Consider the following 18,744-nt stretch of genomic DNA (forward strand, 5'->3'; position numbering starts at 1 on the left):
CACTTAATAAAGAGTCCAAATTGGATTGAAAGCCATTTCTGGAGTCATAAAGCCTTATCTAATTAAATTCAGATATAGCTTCACTTATTATCTTTGTGATCCTGGGCAAGTTACTTAACCCTGTTCCCTTCAGTTTTTCCCATCTGTGAAATGATCTGAAGAAAGATATGGAAACCTGCTCCAACATCTTTGCCAAAAAGAAAATCCCAAATGCAGTTATAAAGAGTCAGTCTCAACTGAAATGACAACAAAAAAATAAATGTTTATTCATTGGTGTATTGATTGAATCAATCATCAAGGCTGGAGGTGCTGAGGGTCTTAACAATGATGTTGGCTAAAGGAATGGAGAAATGAAATCAAGAATACTCAAGTGAGCTGTAAATATTGAGTAAAAATATGAGAGATTAAGAATATTTAACAGGGTATTATCATTGATAAAACTAGAAAAACAGGGTGAAAGCAAAAGTAGAATGTGCAAACTAAGTAGAACTCTGGTGTTTCCCACTCAGTGTAATATAGACATCCCAGAATGATCCAGGCCATTTCTCAGGTACCTCTTCCATCTTGTGAAGAAATTCTGAGTAAATTTTCCTTAATGCTCCCACTATTGTAATTTGACTCATTTCTTATGCATTGATGAATATTCTCATCTGACTTCAGCAAGATCACATAACACTTGGGAATAAAGATGCAGCTTAGTAAGCCAGCACCAGATGTCAGAATGAAGATCTATACCACCACCATGGCTTTGTCCTTGGTGCTCTGATATGTGGGGAGGAAGGAAACCCACACACTGCAGAACACAAGCATGCTGAAGAAGATGTACTTGGCTTCATTGAAAATATTAGGCAGGCTGCTGCCCAAGAAAGCCACTAAAAAGCTTCCCAGGGCTAAGAGGCTAATGTAGCCCAATACACTGTAGAAACCAAAAACAGTGCCCTCATTACATTCAATGATGATTTGACTGAATATGTGTTTGTGTCTGGAAAGAGGGAAAAGATTCCCAGCCAGATGCCATAGAGAATCACTTGAACCCCAGATCAAAGGAGTATAACACAGTTGGATATTCTAGGCTGCAGCCATATCCTCTTCCGGATCCCTAGTTTTTTAGCCTTGAATGCCAGAATGTCCACAGAGTTTTTTGCTAAAATGGAAGAGCTGCAGTGAACATAATCCCAAATGGAGTTTGTTGAAGGAGGCAGGTAGCTGCATTAGGACAACCAATGAAGAGTAGGGAGCAAGGGAAACAAAAGGTGAGAGATGTGAAGATGGGATTGACTTTCTCTTTGCCTACTTTCAAATTTAATTAACTAAAAGTGAAGACACCCCTACTTAAATTGTCAAATGTCAAATGATTATTTCCTTGTATCACTGTCTACCTGGATATTATCTTCTTCAACTTTGCTTCAAGCTATTTTCCACTGTTTTTCTGACTTCTGTCAGTAAATGTTTTGGACTTTTCCCTTTCAGCAGAAAAAAGGGTTCACCATTTTTCAGAGATCACTGAGGGTGAACTCCTTGTTAATACAGGAACACATCTTTATCTCTAATTTATATTAACTGAAACTGTGAAGAAAAAATCCTTTCATTCATTAATAATGGATAGAAACTTAAACTCCCTAGGAGTTCTTCTCCAAGCCTTTCTGAGCCATATTATCATCCAAAAAATGATATTAGATAGTCAAAGAAGGTGTTTTCTTCTACAAATTTAAATGTTTGTTTTCCAGTAAACTTCTAGAGGATACCAACCTTCTGGGGGAGGATGTTTGATTAAAAACACATGTTCAGGAAGGGAGATAATCATGGAAAAATCTGTCCATTATTACATGAATGTGGTTGGGTTTGTTTTAGTGTCTTAACTCTCACTTGTCTCTGATGGAATTCTTTTTTTAAACACTTACCCTCTGTCTTAGAATCAATACTGTGTATTCATTCTAAGGCAAAATAATTGTAAGGACTAGGCAATGGGTGTTAAGTGAATTGCCCAGGGTCACACAGCAAGGAAGTGTGTGAGGCCAGATTTGAACCCAGAATCTCCCATCACTGGGCCTGGCTCTCTATCCACTGAGCCACTCAGCTGCCCCCAAGATGGAATTCTTAAACTGTTTTATCCCAAACACTCAACTTAATGAGTTCTTCCTATCTTCAGTTGATCCCTATCAGCTTATCTTCTGTGAAAATAGGATTAACTCTCCCCTAGCCTATTTTTACCAATAAATTCAAAACTTAAAGTACCCCTATTTACCATTAAGTATGAGAGTTCACAAGTTACTTACTAGATAGAGTAAGATCACATCTCCAAAGGCAAGGGGAGAGTTAATCCTATTTTCACAGAAGATAAGCTGATAGGGATCAACTGAAGATAGAAAGAACTCATTGAGTTGAGTGTTTGGGGGCAGCTGAGTGGCTCAGTGGATAGAATCAGCATTTCTCACTAGTACACTAGTTGAACACCAGCTCCAAAACCTGTAGTTTTGACTTTAATCAAACATGAATTGTAGATTGTTTAATTATTCACTCTGTGAATCAGATCAGCAACATTCTATGCTAGGCATCAGCTTTGTACCTACTTTGTTTTATTAATTGCTTATATTGTTCTTAGAAGTAATTAATCACCTGTAGTGGTCCTCCAATGTACTATATCCCCTCCCTACATTCCCACTTTGGAAGGTCATCAAGACCTCTCCTTTACAAATTATGACAAGGTGGACAATGGAGGAACATGGAATCTGCACTCTGAGGTCCCCAGTCTTGCACATGTTCCTTGTTCTTTCTGGCAACAAACCCCAATATATACTTCCACCTGAATTTGGAAAAGAAGGTGCTAAGTAATAAGACCCTAATTAATATGATAACTCTGATCCATGGAGTGTGGAAGCTTGCCTTGAGTTTCTCCAGAAAGCTACAAGTGATTTTTCTAAAGGACATTTCTGATCATGTCACTTCCTTATTCAATAAACTCCAATGGCCCCTTATTTCCTCCAGGAAAAACTATGAAATTCTCTATTTTGCCTTTAAACATCTACAGAAGCAAGATTTGCTGCCATATGACACCTCACTCCTTGCCACGTACTCTTCAATCTAGTGGCCCTGGGATCCTGGCTAATGCACAACAAGATACTCAATTTTATCTGGCTGCTCCCCATATCTTGAAACTTTATTTTTTTCTACTTTACCCTTTAATTTCTCTGGCTTCCTTTAAATCCCAGCTAAACTCCAACCTAGTATAGGAAGGCTTTTTTTAATGCTACTGTCTTCCCTTTTGAAAATTACTTCATATTTATATTGTCAAAAGCTTGTTTTTTTCTTAATTGTTTGCTTAATTGTCTCCTCCGTTAGATTTTGAGCCTTGAGAACAAAGACTACCTTCTGCCTCTTTTGCATATCCAGTCATTTTCACAGTACCTGGCATGCTGCAGGTGCTTAATAAATGTTCCATTGAACACAGTAGATTTACTTAATAAATGGTGGCTCAGTGAATGGAATGATGGGCCTGTAATCAGATAGACTCATCTTCCTAAATTCAAATATTTTTTTCAGACACTTACTAGCTATGTGACCTTGAGGAAGGGACTTAAACCTATTTGCCACTGTTTCCTCATCTGGAAAATGATCTGGAGAAAGAAATGGCAAATCACTGCAGTATCTTTGGGATGAAAACCTCAAATGGAATCATGCAGAGTTAGATATAACTAAAATGATAAACAACAAAAATAAATGGATTTTTTGTTTGAATTAATTGACTCAGTCATCCAGGCTGAAACTGTGGAGGGTCTTAACAATGATGGTAGCTAATGAAATGGAGGAAGGAAATCAGGAATACATAAGTGAGAGCATTAAGTGTACAAAAGTCAGAAAGTTAAGAGGAACATATTCACAATCACAATATAAATGAATTTAACATGATTCTCCCATTCACAAAAATAGAGAAATCTGGAAAAGAATCAATGGAACGTATAAAGTAGGCAAGACTATGTTACCCAGTCAGTGAAAAATAACTATCCTAGAATGATACAAGTCATTTTTTAGATATCTCTTTGACCCTTGGGCAACCTTGAAGAATATTTTCCACTCTTGCAATCTTATTTATTTCTTATGCATGTTCTTATGTGTGTTCTTATCTGGCCTTAGCAGGATCACATAACATTTGGGGATAAAGATGCAGCTTAGTAAGCCAGCACTGGAGGCCAGGATGGAGAAGATCTCCACCACCACCATGGCTTTGCCCTTGGTGCTTTGATAGGTGGGCAGGAAGGAGACCCACACACTACAGAACACCAGCATGCTGAAAGTGATGAATTTGGCTTCATTGAAGGTGTCAGGGAGGCTTCTGGCCAGGAAAGCCACTGTGAAGCTCCCCAACGCTAAGAGACCAATGTAAGCCAAGACACTGTAGAAACCAAGGACAGAGCCTTCATTACATTCAATGATGATCTGATTGGGTTGAGAATGTGTGTCTGTGTCTGGGAATGGGGGAGAGATTCCAAGCCAGCTGCCACAGAGAATTGCTTGGACCCCAGAGCAAAGGAGTACAAAGCAGTTGGACACTCTACGTTGCAGCCATATCCTGCTCCTACTTGCTGGTATTGTGACTTTAAAGGCCAGAACTACCATAATTGTTTTTGCTAAAATGGAAGAAACAGCAACAGTGAATACTACCCCAAATATAGTTTGACGGAGGAGGCAGGTGGCTGTAGTTGGACGGCCAATGAAGAGCAAGGAGCAGAGGAAACACAAAGTGAGGGAGAAGAGGAGAGTATAGCTAAGGGTCAGGTTATTGGCTTTCACAATGGGGGTGACACGGAATTTCACAAAAACCCAAAGAATCAGAGCTGTCAGCACACAGAAGAGAAGAGCCACACAGGTGAGAGTCATTCCCAGAGGTTCTTTGAAATCTAGGTAAGTAATGTCTTTGGGTATGCAATGATCTCTCTCTTTGTTTGGATACTCATCCTCTGGGCACTTTGTACAATGTTTCTCATCTGTAGAGAAAAAGAATGATCTCATTAGTTCATTTTTAATATATTCCTATTCTATTCTCAGACCTAGGAAATGGAAACAGTAGCTCTGGCTAGTCTTTTTGTTTCCAGCGTTGGGTTATATGTTGTCCATTCCCCTACTTTTATACTGGAGAAAAATGAAACTAAATATTTCATCAAGAATCACACAAGTAGAATTTTAAAGAGCTATGATTCAAATCCAAGTCCCCTCATTTTATCTGGAGCTTCTAATATTAGCTTGATTACTGTTATAACCTTAGTTACTTCAAGTCTCAGCTTCTACACTTGGAAAATGAAGCATATTTAGTATTGAGGAGAATTTCCTGTTGAGCTTTTGATGCTTTTGACTGAAAGTTTTGAGAAAAGGCATGGATACACACCTTGGAACCTTATGTATGATAGGATGCAGTTATTTTTGATGACTTGGCTGTTTTGAACTGCTGGGACCTCCCTTTTCTGCTAGGCTTTAAAACTGAATCAGATCACAGACTCAGTATTTTCCCTTTTCTGTCTTTTGTAAGAACATATAAGAGTGCAGTAGAATTAAAAGCATACTTGACTAAGGTGGAGAAGGATTTGTAACTGGAAAATAACAAATGATTGCCTTGGGGCATAGGGATATGTTCTTTCATGGTTGCCATTTGCCAATATCTACTCTGGGTATTGCTCCACTGACTGCTTCTGGGCATCTCCACTGTACGTATTACCACTGAGCTTTACTCTGGTATCAAATTCTAGACTTCTCTTCTTTAAACCCACTTACTACTCATATTACCTCCCATTGTTGAGATTCACTTACTAGAAGAATGTGTCTTCTTAGGGCAGAGCTCTTTAATTATAGCCACTACATATAAGGCACTACAGATAGCTAAGGTGATGGACAAGCCATCAGAATGTTTCCAGCCTTAGATTATCTTTTTAAAATAATCTATCAATAAAGAAATAAACAAGCATCTATGTGTCTTCTGTGTTAACCCGGGTCTGATGCTAAGTCATGGCACTTTCCTCCACACTTAAAATTAATAATTCTCAAGTTTCTGTCTTGGCTTGTATATGAAGCTAATACAAAGACTTCTTATTTTGTCCATGTTACTCTCTTTATCATGCCTATCAGTCCCTAGAAGTCCCTCTACATTTGTGATTATGTTTGGGGTACTGACAAACTTCTATGCTCTTCTCTAGTTCAATAACATCTAAGACCTGTTCTAAATTTCATAGTCCATTATTCATTCAATATTTAGTTGTACACAAAGGGGATTTTCATTATTAATTTACTTCTATGGGGATTCTTGAATACTGAAGTGTTAGGCTGAAACCAAAATTATGTTCAGAAATTTTAAATATTGGACCCTATCCCATATTGAACTGAAATTCACTTCCATACACATACTTTACATCATACTTCACCACAACGAACCATAATCCTTCCTTCAACCACTAACTCCTTGTCTATTACTATTCTGCCTATGCTACCCAGCTAGATATTGCAGTGGATAAAATGCTGGGTCTGGAGGCAGGTAGAACTGAGTTCAGATCTTACATTTGGACACATTAGCTATGTGACTCTTGGAAAGTTACTTTACCTTTGTTTGCCTCATTTTTCTTATCTATAATGGAGGAAAATTTCTCACTGAGTTGTTATTAAGATCAAATAAGATCAGATTTGTAAAGTGCTTAACACAGTATCTGGCATATAGTAAGTAAAATATAAGTGGTAGTAGTTGCTTTAATTAGTGCTATTATAATTTGTAATACCAATAATATTACCCATTCAGATTCAGTTTCTCTTCCTTAGATCATTATCCCATCAATTTTCAAAATTTAGCTAAAATTGCTCCATCTCATACAAACCCATAATAGTACATTCCGAGGCTTGAAGGCTCTATTGCCATCTTTCTGTTTGGATGAATCTCTTTCACCTGAGATGATCTCTTTCAATTCCACTTTCATTTAAATATTTTTTTCTGAAGCATTAGTGCAATTAAAATCCTTACACCCGGGGGTTCCGGGTTAAGATGGTGGCAGAGTAAAAACCAGCTCTTAACCTCTCCTGACTGAAACACACAAGACTCCTCAAGGGGACATAAAAACAAGTCCAGACGAACGGAGGAACCCCACAACAGGGTGCAGCATGGAAGGTATGTGGAATTGGGACATTTCCATGCTATAAAGGGGTGAAACAGCTCTCATTAATCGTGGGCTGAGCAACCACCTCCCCTCCCCCTCCACAGACACCACTGCACCAAAGCCAGCTAAAAAGAAATAAAGGAAGTTTGGGGCACCCATCGAGTCATTGGCAGCTCCAGGGCCGGTTCCTGAGAGCAGCAAGATTTAGGTCCCAAAAAAGCTAAAGAACGCACACGAACTCTGAGCGTGGGCACAGAGCACAGGCACGGGTGGAGGCAGACACAGCCACGAGCTAAAGCTCTGAAACCCTGAGTGGGGAACCAGTGCAGACAGGTATACAACTGTGGAAGCAGCTCCCTGAGACTTGTAAAGAAACCTCCAGCAAAGGATCAAGCAAGGGGGTCCACCAGGGGGCTTGACCTTGGAAAAAAACAGACCTCAGACCTGAGGAGCCAAAAGACAGCAGACAGTCGCTGAGTGAAAGGATAAAGCTGAGAAGCTGCTGGGCTAATGATGGCTACCCAGACTCAGGAAGTTCAGAAGAGAAAGATAAACAACAAGAAAAAGAAGTCTTTAACACTCGACAACTTTTACACAAAGAAAATCCAGAGGAAATAGATAGTAAAACCATACTAGTGGGAGATCTAAATATCCCTCTATCAGATCTAGATAAATCAAACCGAAAAATAAAAAAGAAAGAGGTAAGAGAGGTGAATGAAGTCCTAGAAAAATTAGATTTAATTGATATGTGGAGAAAAATAAATAGGGACAAAAATGAATACACATTCTTTTCAGCTGCACATGGCACATTCACAAAGATTGACCATGTTATAGGGCATAGAATCATTGCAAACAAATGCAAAAGAGCAGAAAATATAAATATAACCTTCTCAGATCATAATGCTATAAAAATAATAATTAGTAAGGGCTCCTGGACAGGCAAATCAAAAACTAATTGGAAATTAAATAATATGATTCTCCAAAACCAATTTGTCAAAGAAGAAATCATAGAAACAATCAACAATTTCATTGAAGAAAATGACAATGATGAGACATCCTACCAAACTATGTGGGATGTGGCCAAGGCAGTACTCAGGGGGAAATTTATATACCTGAGTTCATATATTAACAAATTCAGGAGGGCAGAGATTAATGAATTGGGCATGCAACTCAAAAAATTAGAAAGTGAGCAAATTAAAAATCCCCAGATGAAAAGTAAATTAGAAATACTAAAAATCAAGGGATAAATTAATAAAATTGAAAGTAAAAGAACTATTGAATTAATGAATAAGACTAGAAGCTGGTATTTTGAAAAAAACAGATAAAATAGACAAAGTACTGGTCAATCAAATAAAAAAAGGAAAGAAGAAAACCAAATTGACAGTATCAAAGATGAAAAGGGAGACCTCACCTCTAATGAAGGGGAAATTAAGGCAATCATTAAAAACTATTTTGCCCAATTATATGGCAATAAATATAACAATTTAGGAGATATGGACGAATATTTACAAAAATATAAAATGCCTAGATTAACAGCAGAAGAAATAGAATACCTAAATAATCCCATATAAGAAAAAGAAATTGAACAAGCCATCAAAGAACTCCCTAAGAAGACATCGCCAGGGCCTGATGGATTCACAAATGAATTCTATCAGACATTCAAAGAGCAACTAATCCCAATACTATACAAATTATTTGATATGATTAGCAAAGAAGGAGTCCTACCATATTCCTTTTATGACACAAATATGGTACTGATTCCAAAGCCAGGGAGATCAAAAACAGAGAAAGAAAACTACAGACCAATCTCCCTAATGAACATAGATGCAAAAATCTTAAATAGAATACCAGCAAAGAGACTCTAGCAAGTAATTAAGAAGATCATCCACCATGATCAGGTGGAATTTATACCAGGAATGTAAGGATGGTTCAACATTAGGAAAACCATCCACATAATTGACCATATCAACAGTCTAACAAACAAAAATCACATGATTATCTCAATAGATGCTGAAAAAGCCTTTGACAAAATATAGCATCCATTCCTATTGAAAACCCTGAAAAGTATAGGAATAGAAGGACCTTTCCTAAAAATAATAAACTGTATATACCTAAAACCATCAACAAGCATTATATGCAATGGGGATAAATTAGAAGCTTTCCCAATAAGATCAGGAGTAAAACAAAGATGCCCATTATCACCTCTATTATTCAAGATAGTACTAGAAACAATAGCAGTTGCAATTAGAGAAGAAAAAGAAATTGAAGGTATCAAAATAGGCAAGGAGGAGACTAAGCTGTCACTCTGGAGATGATATGATGGTCTACTTAAAAAATCCTAGAGAATCAACTAAGAAGCTTGTAGAAATAAACAACAACTTTAGCAAAGTTGCAGGATACAAAATAAATGCACATAAATCATCAGCATTTCTATATATTTCCAACACATTAGAGCAGCAAACAGTAGAAAGAGAAACACCATTTAAAATCACCCTAGACAATATAAAATACTTGGGAATCTATCTACCAAAACAAACACAGCAATTATATGAAAACAACTACAAAACACATTCCAAACAAATAAAACTAGATCTAAACAATTGGAAAGCCATTGATTGCTCATGGGTAGGACGAGCTAACATAATAAAAATGACAATTCTACCCAAAATAATTTACGTATTTAGCATCATACCTATCAAGCTACCAAAAAACTTCTTTACTGAATTAGAAAAACTATAACAAATTTCATTTGGAATAACAAAAGATCAAGAATTTCAAGGGAAATAATGAAAAAAATGTGAAGGAAGGGGACCTAGCAGTACCAGATATTAAACTATACTATAAAGCAGCAGTCACCAAAATAATATGGTACTGGCTAAGAGACAGAGAGGAGAATCAGTGGAATAGACTTGGGGTAAATGACATCAGCAAGACAGTGTATGATAAACCCAAAGAGTCCAACTTTTGGGACATGAATCCACTATTTGACAAAAACTGCTGGGAAATTTGGAAAACAATATGGGAGAGATTAGGTTTAGATCAACATCTCACATCCTACACCAAGATAAATTCAGAATGGGTGAAAGACTTGAATATAAAGAGGGAAACTATAAATAAGTTAAGTGAACACAGAATAGGATACTTGTCAGATCTCTGGGAAAGCAAAGACTTTAAAACCAGGCAAGAGTTAGAGAAAATTACAAAATGTAAATTAAATGGTTTTGATTATATTAAACTAAAAAGCTTTTGTACAAATGAAAACAGTGTAGTCAAAATCAGAAGGGAAACAACAAATTGGGAAAAAATCTTTATAATGAAAAACTCTGACAGGGATCTAATTACTCAAATATACAAGGAGTTAAACCAATTGTATAAAAAATCAAGCCATTCCCCAATTGAAAAATGGGCAAGAGACATGAATAGTCAATTTTCAGGTAAAGAAATCAAAAGTATCAATAAGCACATGAGAAAGTGTTTTAAATATCTAATAATTAGAGAAATGCAAATCAAAACAACTCTGAGGTACCACCTCACACCTAGAAGATTGGCTAAAATGAAAGAAGCTGAGAGTAATGAATGTTGGAGGGGATGTGGCAAAATTGGGACATTAATGCATTGCTGGTGGAGTTGTGAACTGATCCAACCATTCTGGATGGCAATTTGGAACTATGCTCAAAGGGCTATAAAAGAATTCCTGCCCTTTGATCCAGCCATACCATTGTTGGGTTTCTACCCCAAAGAGGTCATAGATAAACTGACTTGTACGAAAATATTTATAGCTGCACTTTTTGTGGTGGCAAAAAACTGGAAAAGGAGGGTATGTCCTTCAATTGGGGAATGGCTGAACAAATTGTGGTATATGCTGGTGATGGAATACTATTGTGCTGAAAGGAATAATAAACTGGAGGAGTTCCAGGTGAACTGGAAAGACCTCCACGAACTGTTGCAAAGCGAAAGGAGCAGAGCCAGAAGAACATTGTACACAGAGACTGATATACTATGGTAAAATCGAATGTAATGGGCTTCTGTACCAGCAGCAATGCAATGACACAGGACAATTTTGAGGGATTTATGGTAAAGATGCTACCCACATTCAGAGGAAGGACTGCAGGAGAGGAAACATATAAGAAAAACAACTGTCTGAAAGCATGGGTCGGGGTTAACATGACTGAGGATGTGGACATGAAACTACCACACCAATGCAACTACCAACAATTTGGAAATAGGTCTTGATCAAGGACACATGACAAAACCAGTGGTAATGTGCATTGGCCATGGGTGGAGGCAGTGCGGGGGATGAAGGGGAAAGTAGGAGCATGAATCATGTAACCATGTTAAAAATGAATATTAATAAATTTTAAAAAATTGTGCACAAAAAAAAATCCTTACACTTTTTGAACCTCTCTATCTTCATCTTAGTATTCATATACATTATTTAGGATCACAGATTTAGGCCTAGAACGGACCCTAAATGTCATCTGTATCATTAATTTCATTGTCAAAATGAGGAAATTAAGGACTATGGAAATTAGCTGACTTGGCCAAGGTCATTAAGAAAGTAAGTAGCAGAGAGAGGATTGAGACTTCTATCCTTTGCCCCCTCTACTTTTCACTGAATCATTTTGCCTTTCAAAGGTAACAGGAGGCAAGTTGGAAGGGACCTCTTAGGCCTGTGTTGATGAACCTATGGCATGCAAAAGAGAGGGGACTGTTCCCCTCCCCCTCTCCACAGATACTGAGATCATTTATCACATCACCCACTCCTCTGCCCAGCATCCCAATCAGAGCACTTTCTCCCTCCCCTGTCTGGGGTTGGGGGGTGGCTCACATGCATCATGAACGTTGTAGTTTGGGTACTCTGTCTCTAAAAGGTTCACCATCACTTTCTAAGGTCATCTAGTATAATTCTATGATTTATATAAATGTGGAGAAACTGAGACCCAGGAAAATTATGTTTTACCCAGGAAGACACAACTAATAAATATGTTAAATGGGATGGAAAAGTTTTCCTATCTCCAGGTTCACTGATCTATTCACTATGCCAAAATACAGAAGAAAAATCCTGACTTGTCTCAGGGAACCCAGGTTGAGATCCCAACTCTGATACTTCCTGTGTGACATTGGTCAAGTCACATAAACACCTTAGACCTCAGTTCCCTGATTGGTCAAATAAGGGAGTTCAACTAGATGGTTCATGAGATTCCTTCCAGCTCTAGATTTATTGATCTTACATATTCATCTAGGTGATGCTCATCCCCATTCCACAGTATACAACACTTGAGAGTGACTTGAGAATCAAATAGAATAAAACTAAATCAGTGCTTCTTGGGGCTCCATGCCTTATTACTCTATCAACAGTGTTCCCATGAATTACATGTGAAGTTAAGAGCCCTATAGCCATACCATTCTTTTATGCCTTAATTCCTTTTCTTTAAAGAAGGTCTTTTCAAATACTTACTAATTTGTTTTGAAATCTCCCCCTCTGGGCACAGGGAACAGTCAAAGCAGCAGATGGGCTCTCCCTCTCTTGGAAGTTTCCTGAATCCAGGACCACAGCTATTAGTACACACAGCATGAGGAGCCTGAACAGGGGTAAGAAAAGGAAGTAATGAAGTGTCTGGGTTGTAACAACAGATGGTAAAGTAGATTATTGGTATAATTCTGGGGACAGACAAAACATTCTTTTTTTTTGTAGTACAGCAATGGGTCTTATCCCTGGCCTGTAAACCAATGAGAATATGCAATAGGATGCCCATATACTATATTTAAGTGATCTAATTTTTATTTCTATTTATCAGTTAGCTATGTGATTGACTGAATTATTGCTTTGCTTTGGGTTTCAGATTCTTCTTCTGAAAAAAGAGGCTGTTCGACTCAAAGATCCCTTTGAGTTATACCATTCTGTAATTACATGTGTAATCCTGTTCATTGTAACAACTTTATTGTTGAAATCATGGTAGGCTACTGACCTAAAATATCCACATTTCATCTTTGTCCATATAAGAGGAAAGGCACATAGAATTAAAGTGTGTGATGAAATTGATTTTTCAATAGAAAACAACAGCAAATCACACAGTAACTGGTAAATAAAATTTGGTAAGTCAAATTATTTTGAAGATATTCTGAAATGTAGTTAATTTTACAAATTTAATCAGTGAAACTTATTGTTCAGTTTTGTTAGATAGGACTTCAGGATGACTGAATGACTTTGCTTAAGCCTAAGTCAAGTGAATGGACTCTTGGAGACTTCTGGGCTAAGATGGCAGAAGAGTAGAAGCAGGGTGACTTTCTCTCCTTACCAACTGATATAGTGTACCTCCAAAGGACAAAATAACAAATCCAGATGAAAGAAGGGACCCTGCAATAGGGCACAGTGTCGAAGGTACATGGGATTTGGGCAGTTCCATGCTATAAGAGGGGGAAATAGCTCCCATTAAAACATGAGCAGATCAACCCTCCACACCCCACCCACAGTACCAGAGTCAGAGGCTGCACTCCAGAGTTAGAGCGAGAAAGGGCACAAAATCTAGCTCCTTGGCAGCTAACTGGCACCACTAGGAGCTTGTCCCTGAGAGCAGAAAGACCTGAGACCACAAGAGGATAGAGAGGTCAGACCTTGGACAAGAGAGTGGGGCTGAGAGAGGTAGTGGCAGCCCGCTCAGACTCAGGGGAAAACCTCAGGCGGAGAAGCAAACATGGGCCAATTTCTGGGCTCTGGGCAGCTGGCTACGAATGCTGGGGCTTGATCCTGAAAACATCTAGACCAGAGAACCCAGGAGGGAGCCCAGAGAAGCCAGGAGACTCACAAAGTAGCCTCAGGCAAAAATTGCTCCCTAACTCCATATAAAGAGAATCAGATTACCTTACTCAGACTTCTGGCAGAGAAAGCATAATGATTCCAAGGAAGGCCAAGAAATGAATAAGAAAGACTAAGACAAAACTGTAACACTTGATAACCCAGAAAACAGAGGACAAACAATTAAAGACACCCAAACCTTCCCAAAAAAGTGAAAATGAGTCACAAGATCTTCAAGAGTTCAAATCTGAGATCATGAGAAAGATGGAAGAGATCTGGGAAGAAAATAACAGTTTAAACGACAGAATTTTGCAATTGGAAAGTGAGGCTCAGACTTCCTGTTTAAGATGGTGGCAGAGTAAAAAGCAGCTGCTTAACCTCTCCTACCTAAAACATACAGGACTCCTCAAGAAGACATAAAAACAAATCCAGAGGAACAAAGGGACCCTACAACAGGACGCAGCATTGGAGGTCCGTGGAACTGGGGCATTTCCATGCTATAAATGGGTGAAACAGCTCTCACTAAAACTTGAGTTGAGCAATCCCCTCAACCACCCCACACCACCTACAGTGCCAAAACCAGTGCACAAGAGTTAGAGGAAGTTTGGGGAACTCATTAAGTCCTTGGCAGCTACCTGGGGTCACCAGGGCCTTCTCATGAGAGCAGCAAGACTTAAGACCCAAGAAGCTAAAGAACACACATGGACTTTGAACACAGACCCTGAACACAGGCTCAAGTCGGGTGAGGACACAAGCCCAGACACAGATCCTGAGCTCAGGCGAGGACACAGATCTTGAGCACAGGAGTGGGCCTTGAGTGGGAACCCAGTGCAGAAGGGGTTCACAACTGTGAAAGCAGCACCCTGAGACTGTTAAAGGAACCTCAGGCAGAGGAACAAAAAGGGGACCACCAGGAGGCTTGACCGTGAGAACAACTAGACCTGAGACCTCAGGAGGCTAAAGAGTGCAGAAAGACCCTGAGTGTGAAGATAAACCTGAGAAGGCACAGGGCTAACAATGGCAAGCCAGAGACAAGAACCCCAAAAGAGAAAGATCATCAAGAAGAAATCTGTAACATTCCACAACTTTTACACAGAAAAAATCCAGACAAAAGAGCAAATAGCAGAGGAAAACAAACAAGTAATCATATGCAAACCTTCCCAAAATAATGAAAACTGGCCACAAGCTATTGAAGAGTCCAAATCTGAGATGATGAGAAATATGGAAGAGATTTGGTGAGAGAAGTGGGAAATAGCTCAAAAGGAAATTAACAGATTAGAAGACAGAAACTCCCAACTGGAGAAAGATGCTCAAAAATCAAAAGAAATGGTAAGCAAATTGGAAACCAAAATCTGGCAAGAAAATAATAGTTTAAAAGGCAGAATTTTGCAATTGGAAAGTGAGGCTCAGAAATCAAATGAAATGAAAAGCAAATTAAACCACAGATTGAAATGACCAGATTGAAAAAGAAGAACAATCCCTAAAGGCTAGAATTGAGCAATTAGAAGCTAATGATCTCTCAAGACAGCAAGAACAAATGAAACAAAGTCAAAAGACTGATAAAATAGAAGGAAACATGAAATATCTCAATGAGAAAGTGACAGACCAAGAAAACAGGTCTAGAAGAGACAATCTGAGAATCATAGGTCTTCCTGAAAAAGAAGAAATTAATAGAAATTTGGACTCCATACTAAAAGAAATTAATCAACAAAATTGCCCTGAAGTTCTACAACAAGAGGGCAATATGGACATTGAAAGGATCCATAGATCACCCTCTACACTAGACCCAGAAAAGAAAACACCCAGGAATATAATAGCCAAATTCAAGAGCTTCCAAGTAAAAGAAAAATAATTTTACAATAAGCCAGAAAGAGACAATTCAGATACAAAGGAGCAACAATCATGAACACACAGGATCTGGCAGCCTCCACACTAAATGACCACAAGGCTTGGAATATGATATTCAGAAAGGCAAGAGAACCGGATCACTTAACCATCAAAACTAAACATATACAAAGTACTGGTCAATCTAATAAAAAAAGGAAAGAAGAAAACCAAATTAACAGTATCAAAGATGAAAAGAGAGACCTCACCTCTAATGAAGGGGAAATTAAGGAAATCCTTAAAAACTATTTTGCCCAATTATATAGCAATAAATATAGCAATCTTGGAGATATGGATGAATATATACAAAAATACAAATTTCCCAGATTAACAGCAGAAGAAATAGAATATCTAAATAATCCCATATCAGAAAAAAGAAATTGAACAAGCCATCAAAGAACTCTCTAGGAAAAAATCACCAGGGCCTAATGGATTCACAAGTGAATTCTATCAGACATTCAAAGAGCAACTAATCCCAATACTATACAAATTATTTGATATAATAAACAAAGAAGGAGTACTACCACATTCCTTTTATGACACAAATATGGTACAGACCAATCTCCTTAATGAACATAGATGCAAAAATCTTAAATAGAATACTAGCAAAGAGACTCCAGCAAGTAATTAAGAAGATCATCCACCATGATCAGGTGGGATTTATGCCAGGAATGCAAGGTTGGTTCAACATTAAGAAAACCATCCACATAATTGACCATATCAACAGTCTAACAAACAAAAATCACATGATTTTCTCAATAGATACTGAAAAAGCCTTTGACAAAATACAGCATCCATTCCTATTGAAAACACTGAAAAGTATAGGAATAGAAGGACGTTTCCTAAAACTAATAAACAATATATACCTAAAACCATCAACAAGCATCATATACAATGGGGATAAATTAGAAACCTTTCCAATAAGATCAGGAGTGAAACAAGGATGCCCATTATCTCCTCTATTATTTAACATTGTAATAGAAACACTAGCCATAGCAATTAGAGAAGAAAAATAAATTGGAAGTATCAAAATAGGCAATGAGGAGACTAAGCTATCACTCTTTGCAGATCATATAATGGTCTACTTGAAAAATCCTAGAGAATCAACTATGAAGCTTGTAGAAATAATCAACAACTTTAGCAAAGTTGCAGGATATAAAATAAATGCACATAAAACATCAGCATTTCTATATATTTCCAACACATCACAGCAACAAGAGGTAGAAAGAGAAACACCATTTAAAATCACACTAGACAATATAAAATACTTGGGAATCTATTTACCAATACAAACACAGTAATTATATGAAAAGATCTACAGAACACTTTCCAAACAATTAAAACTAGATCTAAACAATTGGGAAAATATTGATTTTTCACCATGTGTTGGATGAGTTAACATAATAAAAATGACAATTCTACCCAAATTAATTTACTTATTTAGCACCATACCTATCAAACTATCAAAAAACTTTTTTATTGAATATTATTGAATTAGGAAAAACTATAACAAAGTTCATCTGGAATAACAAAAGATCAAGAATATCAAGAGAAATAATGAAAAAATATGAAGGAAGGGGTCTAGCAGTATCAGATATTAAACTGTACTATAAAGCAGCAGTCTTCAAAACTAAGAGACAGAATGGAGTATCAGTGGTATAGACTTGGGGTAAGTGACGTCAGCAAGTCAGTGTATGATAAACCCAAAAAGCCCAAATTTTGGGACAAAAATCCACTATTTGACAAAAACTGCTGGGAAATTTTGAAAACAATATGGAAGAGAACAGGTTTAGATCAGCCACTCACACCCTACACCAGGATAAATTCAGAATGGTTGAATGACTTGAATATAAAGAGGGAAACTATAAACAAGTTAAGTGAACATAAAATAATTTACTTGTCAGTTCTCTGGAAAAGGAAAGATGTTAAAACCAAGCAAGAGTTAGAGAAAATTACAAAATGTAAAATAAATGATTTTGATTATATCAACTAAAAAACTTTTGTACAAACGAAAACAATGTAGCCAAAATCAGAAGGTAAAGAAAAAATTGGGAAAAAATCTTTATAACAAAAAACTCTGACAGGGGTCTAATTACTGAAATATACAAGGAGTTAAACCAATTGTATAAAATATCAAGCCATTCCCCAATTGATAAATGGGCAAGAGACATGAATAGTCAATTTTCAGATAGAGAAATCAAAAGTATCAAATAAGCACATGAGAAAGTGTTCCAAATCTCTAATAATTAGAGAAATGCAAATCAAAACAACTCTGAGGTATCACCTCACACCTAGCAGATTGGCTAAAATGAAAGAAGGGGAGAGTAATGAATGCATGAGGGGATGTGGCAAAATTGGGACATTAATGCATTGCTGGTGGATCTGTGAACTGATCCAACCATTCTGGCTGGCAATTTGGAACTATGCTCAAAGGGCTATAAAAAAATGCCTGCCCTTTGATCCAGCCATACCATTGTTGGGTTTCTACCCCAAAGAGATAATAGATAAACTGTCTTGTATGAAATTATTTATAGCTGTGTTTTCTGTGGTGGCAAAAAACTGGAAAAGGAGGGTATGTCCTTCAATTGGGGAATGGCTGAACAAATTGTGATATATGCTGGTGATGGAATACTATTGTGCTGAAAGAAATAATAAACTGGAGGAATTCAATGTGAACTGGAAAGTCCTGCAGGAATTGATGCAGAGTGAAAAGAGCAGAGCCAGAAGAACATTGTACACAGAGAATGATATATTATGGTAAAATCAAATGTAACGGACTTCTGTACCAGAAGCAATGCAATGACACAGGACAGCTCTGAGGGATTTATGGTAAAGAACGCTACCCACCTTAAGAGGAAGAACTACAGGAGTGGAAACAGAAGGAAAACAACTACTTGAACACATGGGTTGAAGTGGACATGATTGGGGATGTAGTCT

The 18,744-nt window shown here is 37.6% G+C and overlaps 1 protein-coding gene across 1 annotated transcript in view; it reads right to left on the reverse strand.

Annotated features, from left to right (window-relative positions):
• Positions 1–4,086: 4,086 nt before the first annotated feature.
• Positions 4,087–18,744, reverse strand: part of LOC123232475 (vomeronasal type-2 receptor 26-like) — a 56,387-nt gene continuing 41,729 nt past the window's right edge. Inside the window, exons 5-6 of the mRNA XM_044658931.1 lie at positions 12,586–12,709; positions 4,087–4,982 (exon numbers count right to left, since the gene is read on the reverse strand). Of these exons, the coding sequence (XP_044514866.1) occupies positions 4,087–4,982; positions 12,586–12,709 (1,020 nt within the window). The remainder of the gene's footprint in view (positions 4,983–12,585; positions 12,710–18,744) is intronic.

This window comes from Gracilinanus agilis, chromosome 1 (assembly GCF_016433145.1).
Source record: "Gracilinanus agilis isolate LMUSP501 chromosome 1, AgileGrace, whole genome shotgun sequence".
NCBI lineage: Eukaryota > Metazoa > Chordata > Mammalia > Didelphimorphia > Didelphidae > Gracilinanus > Gracilinanus agilis.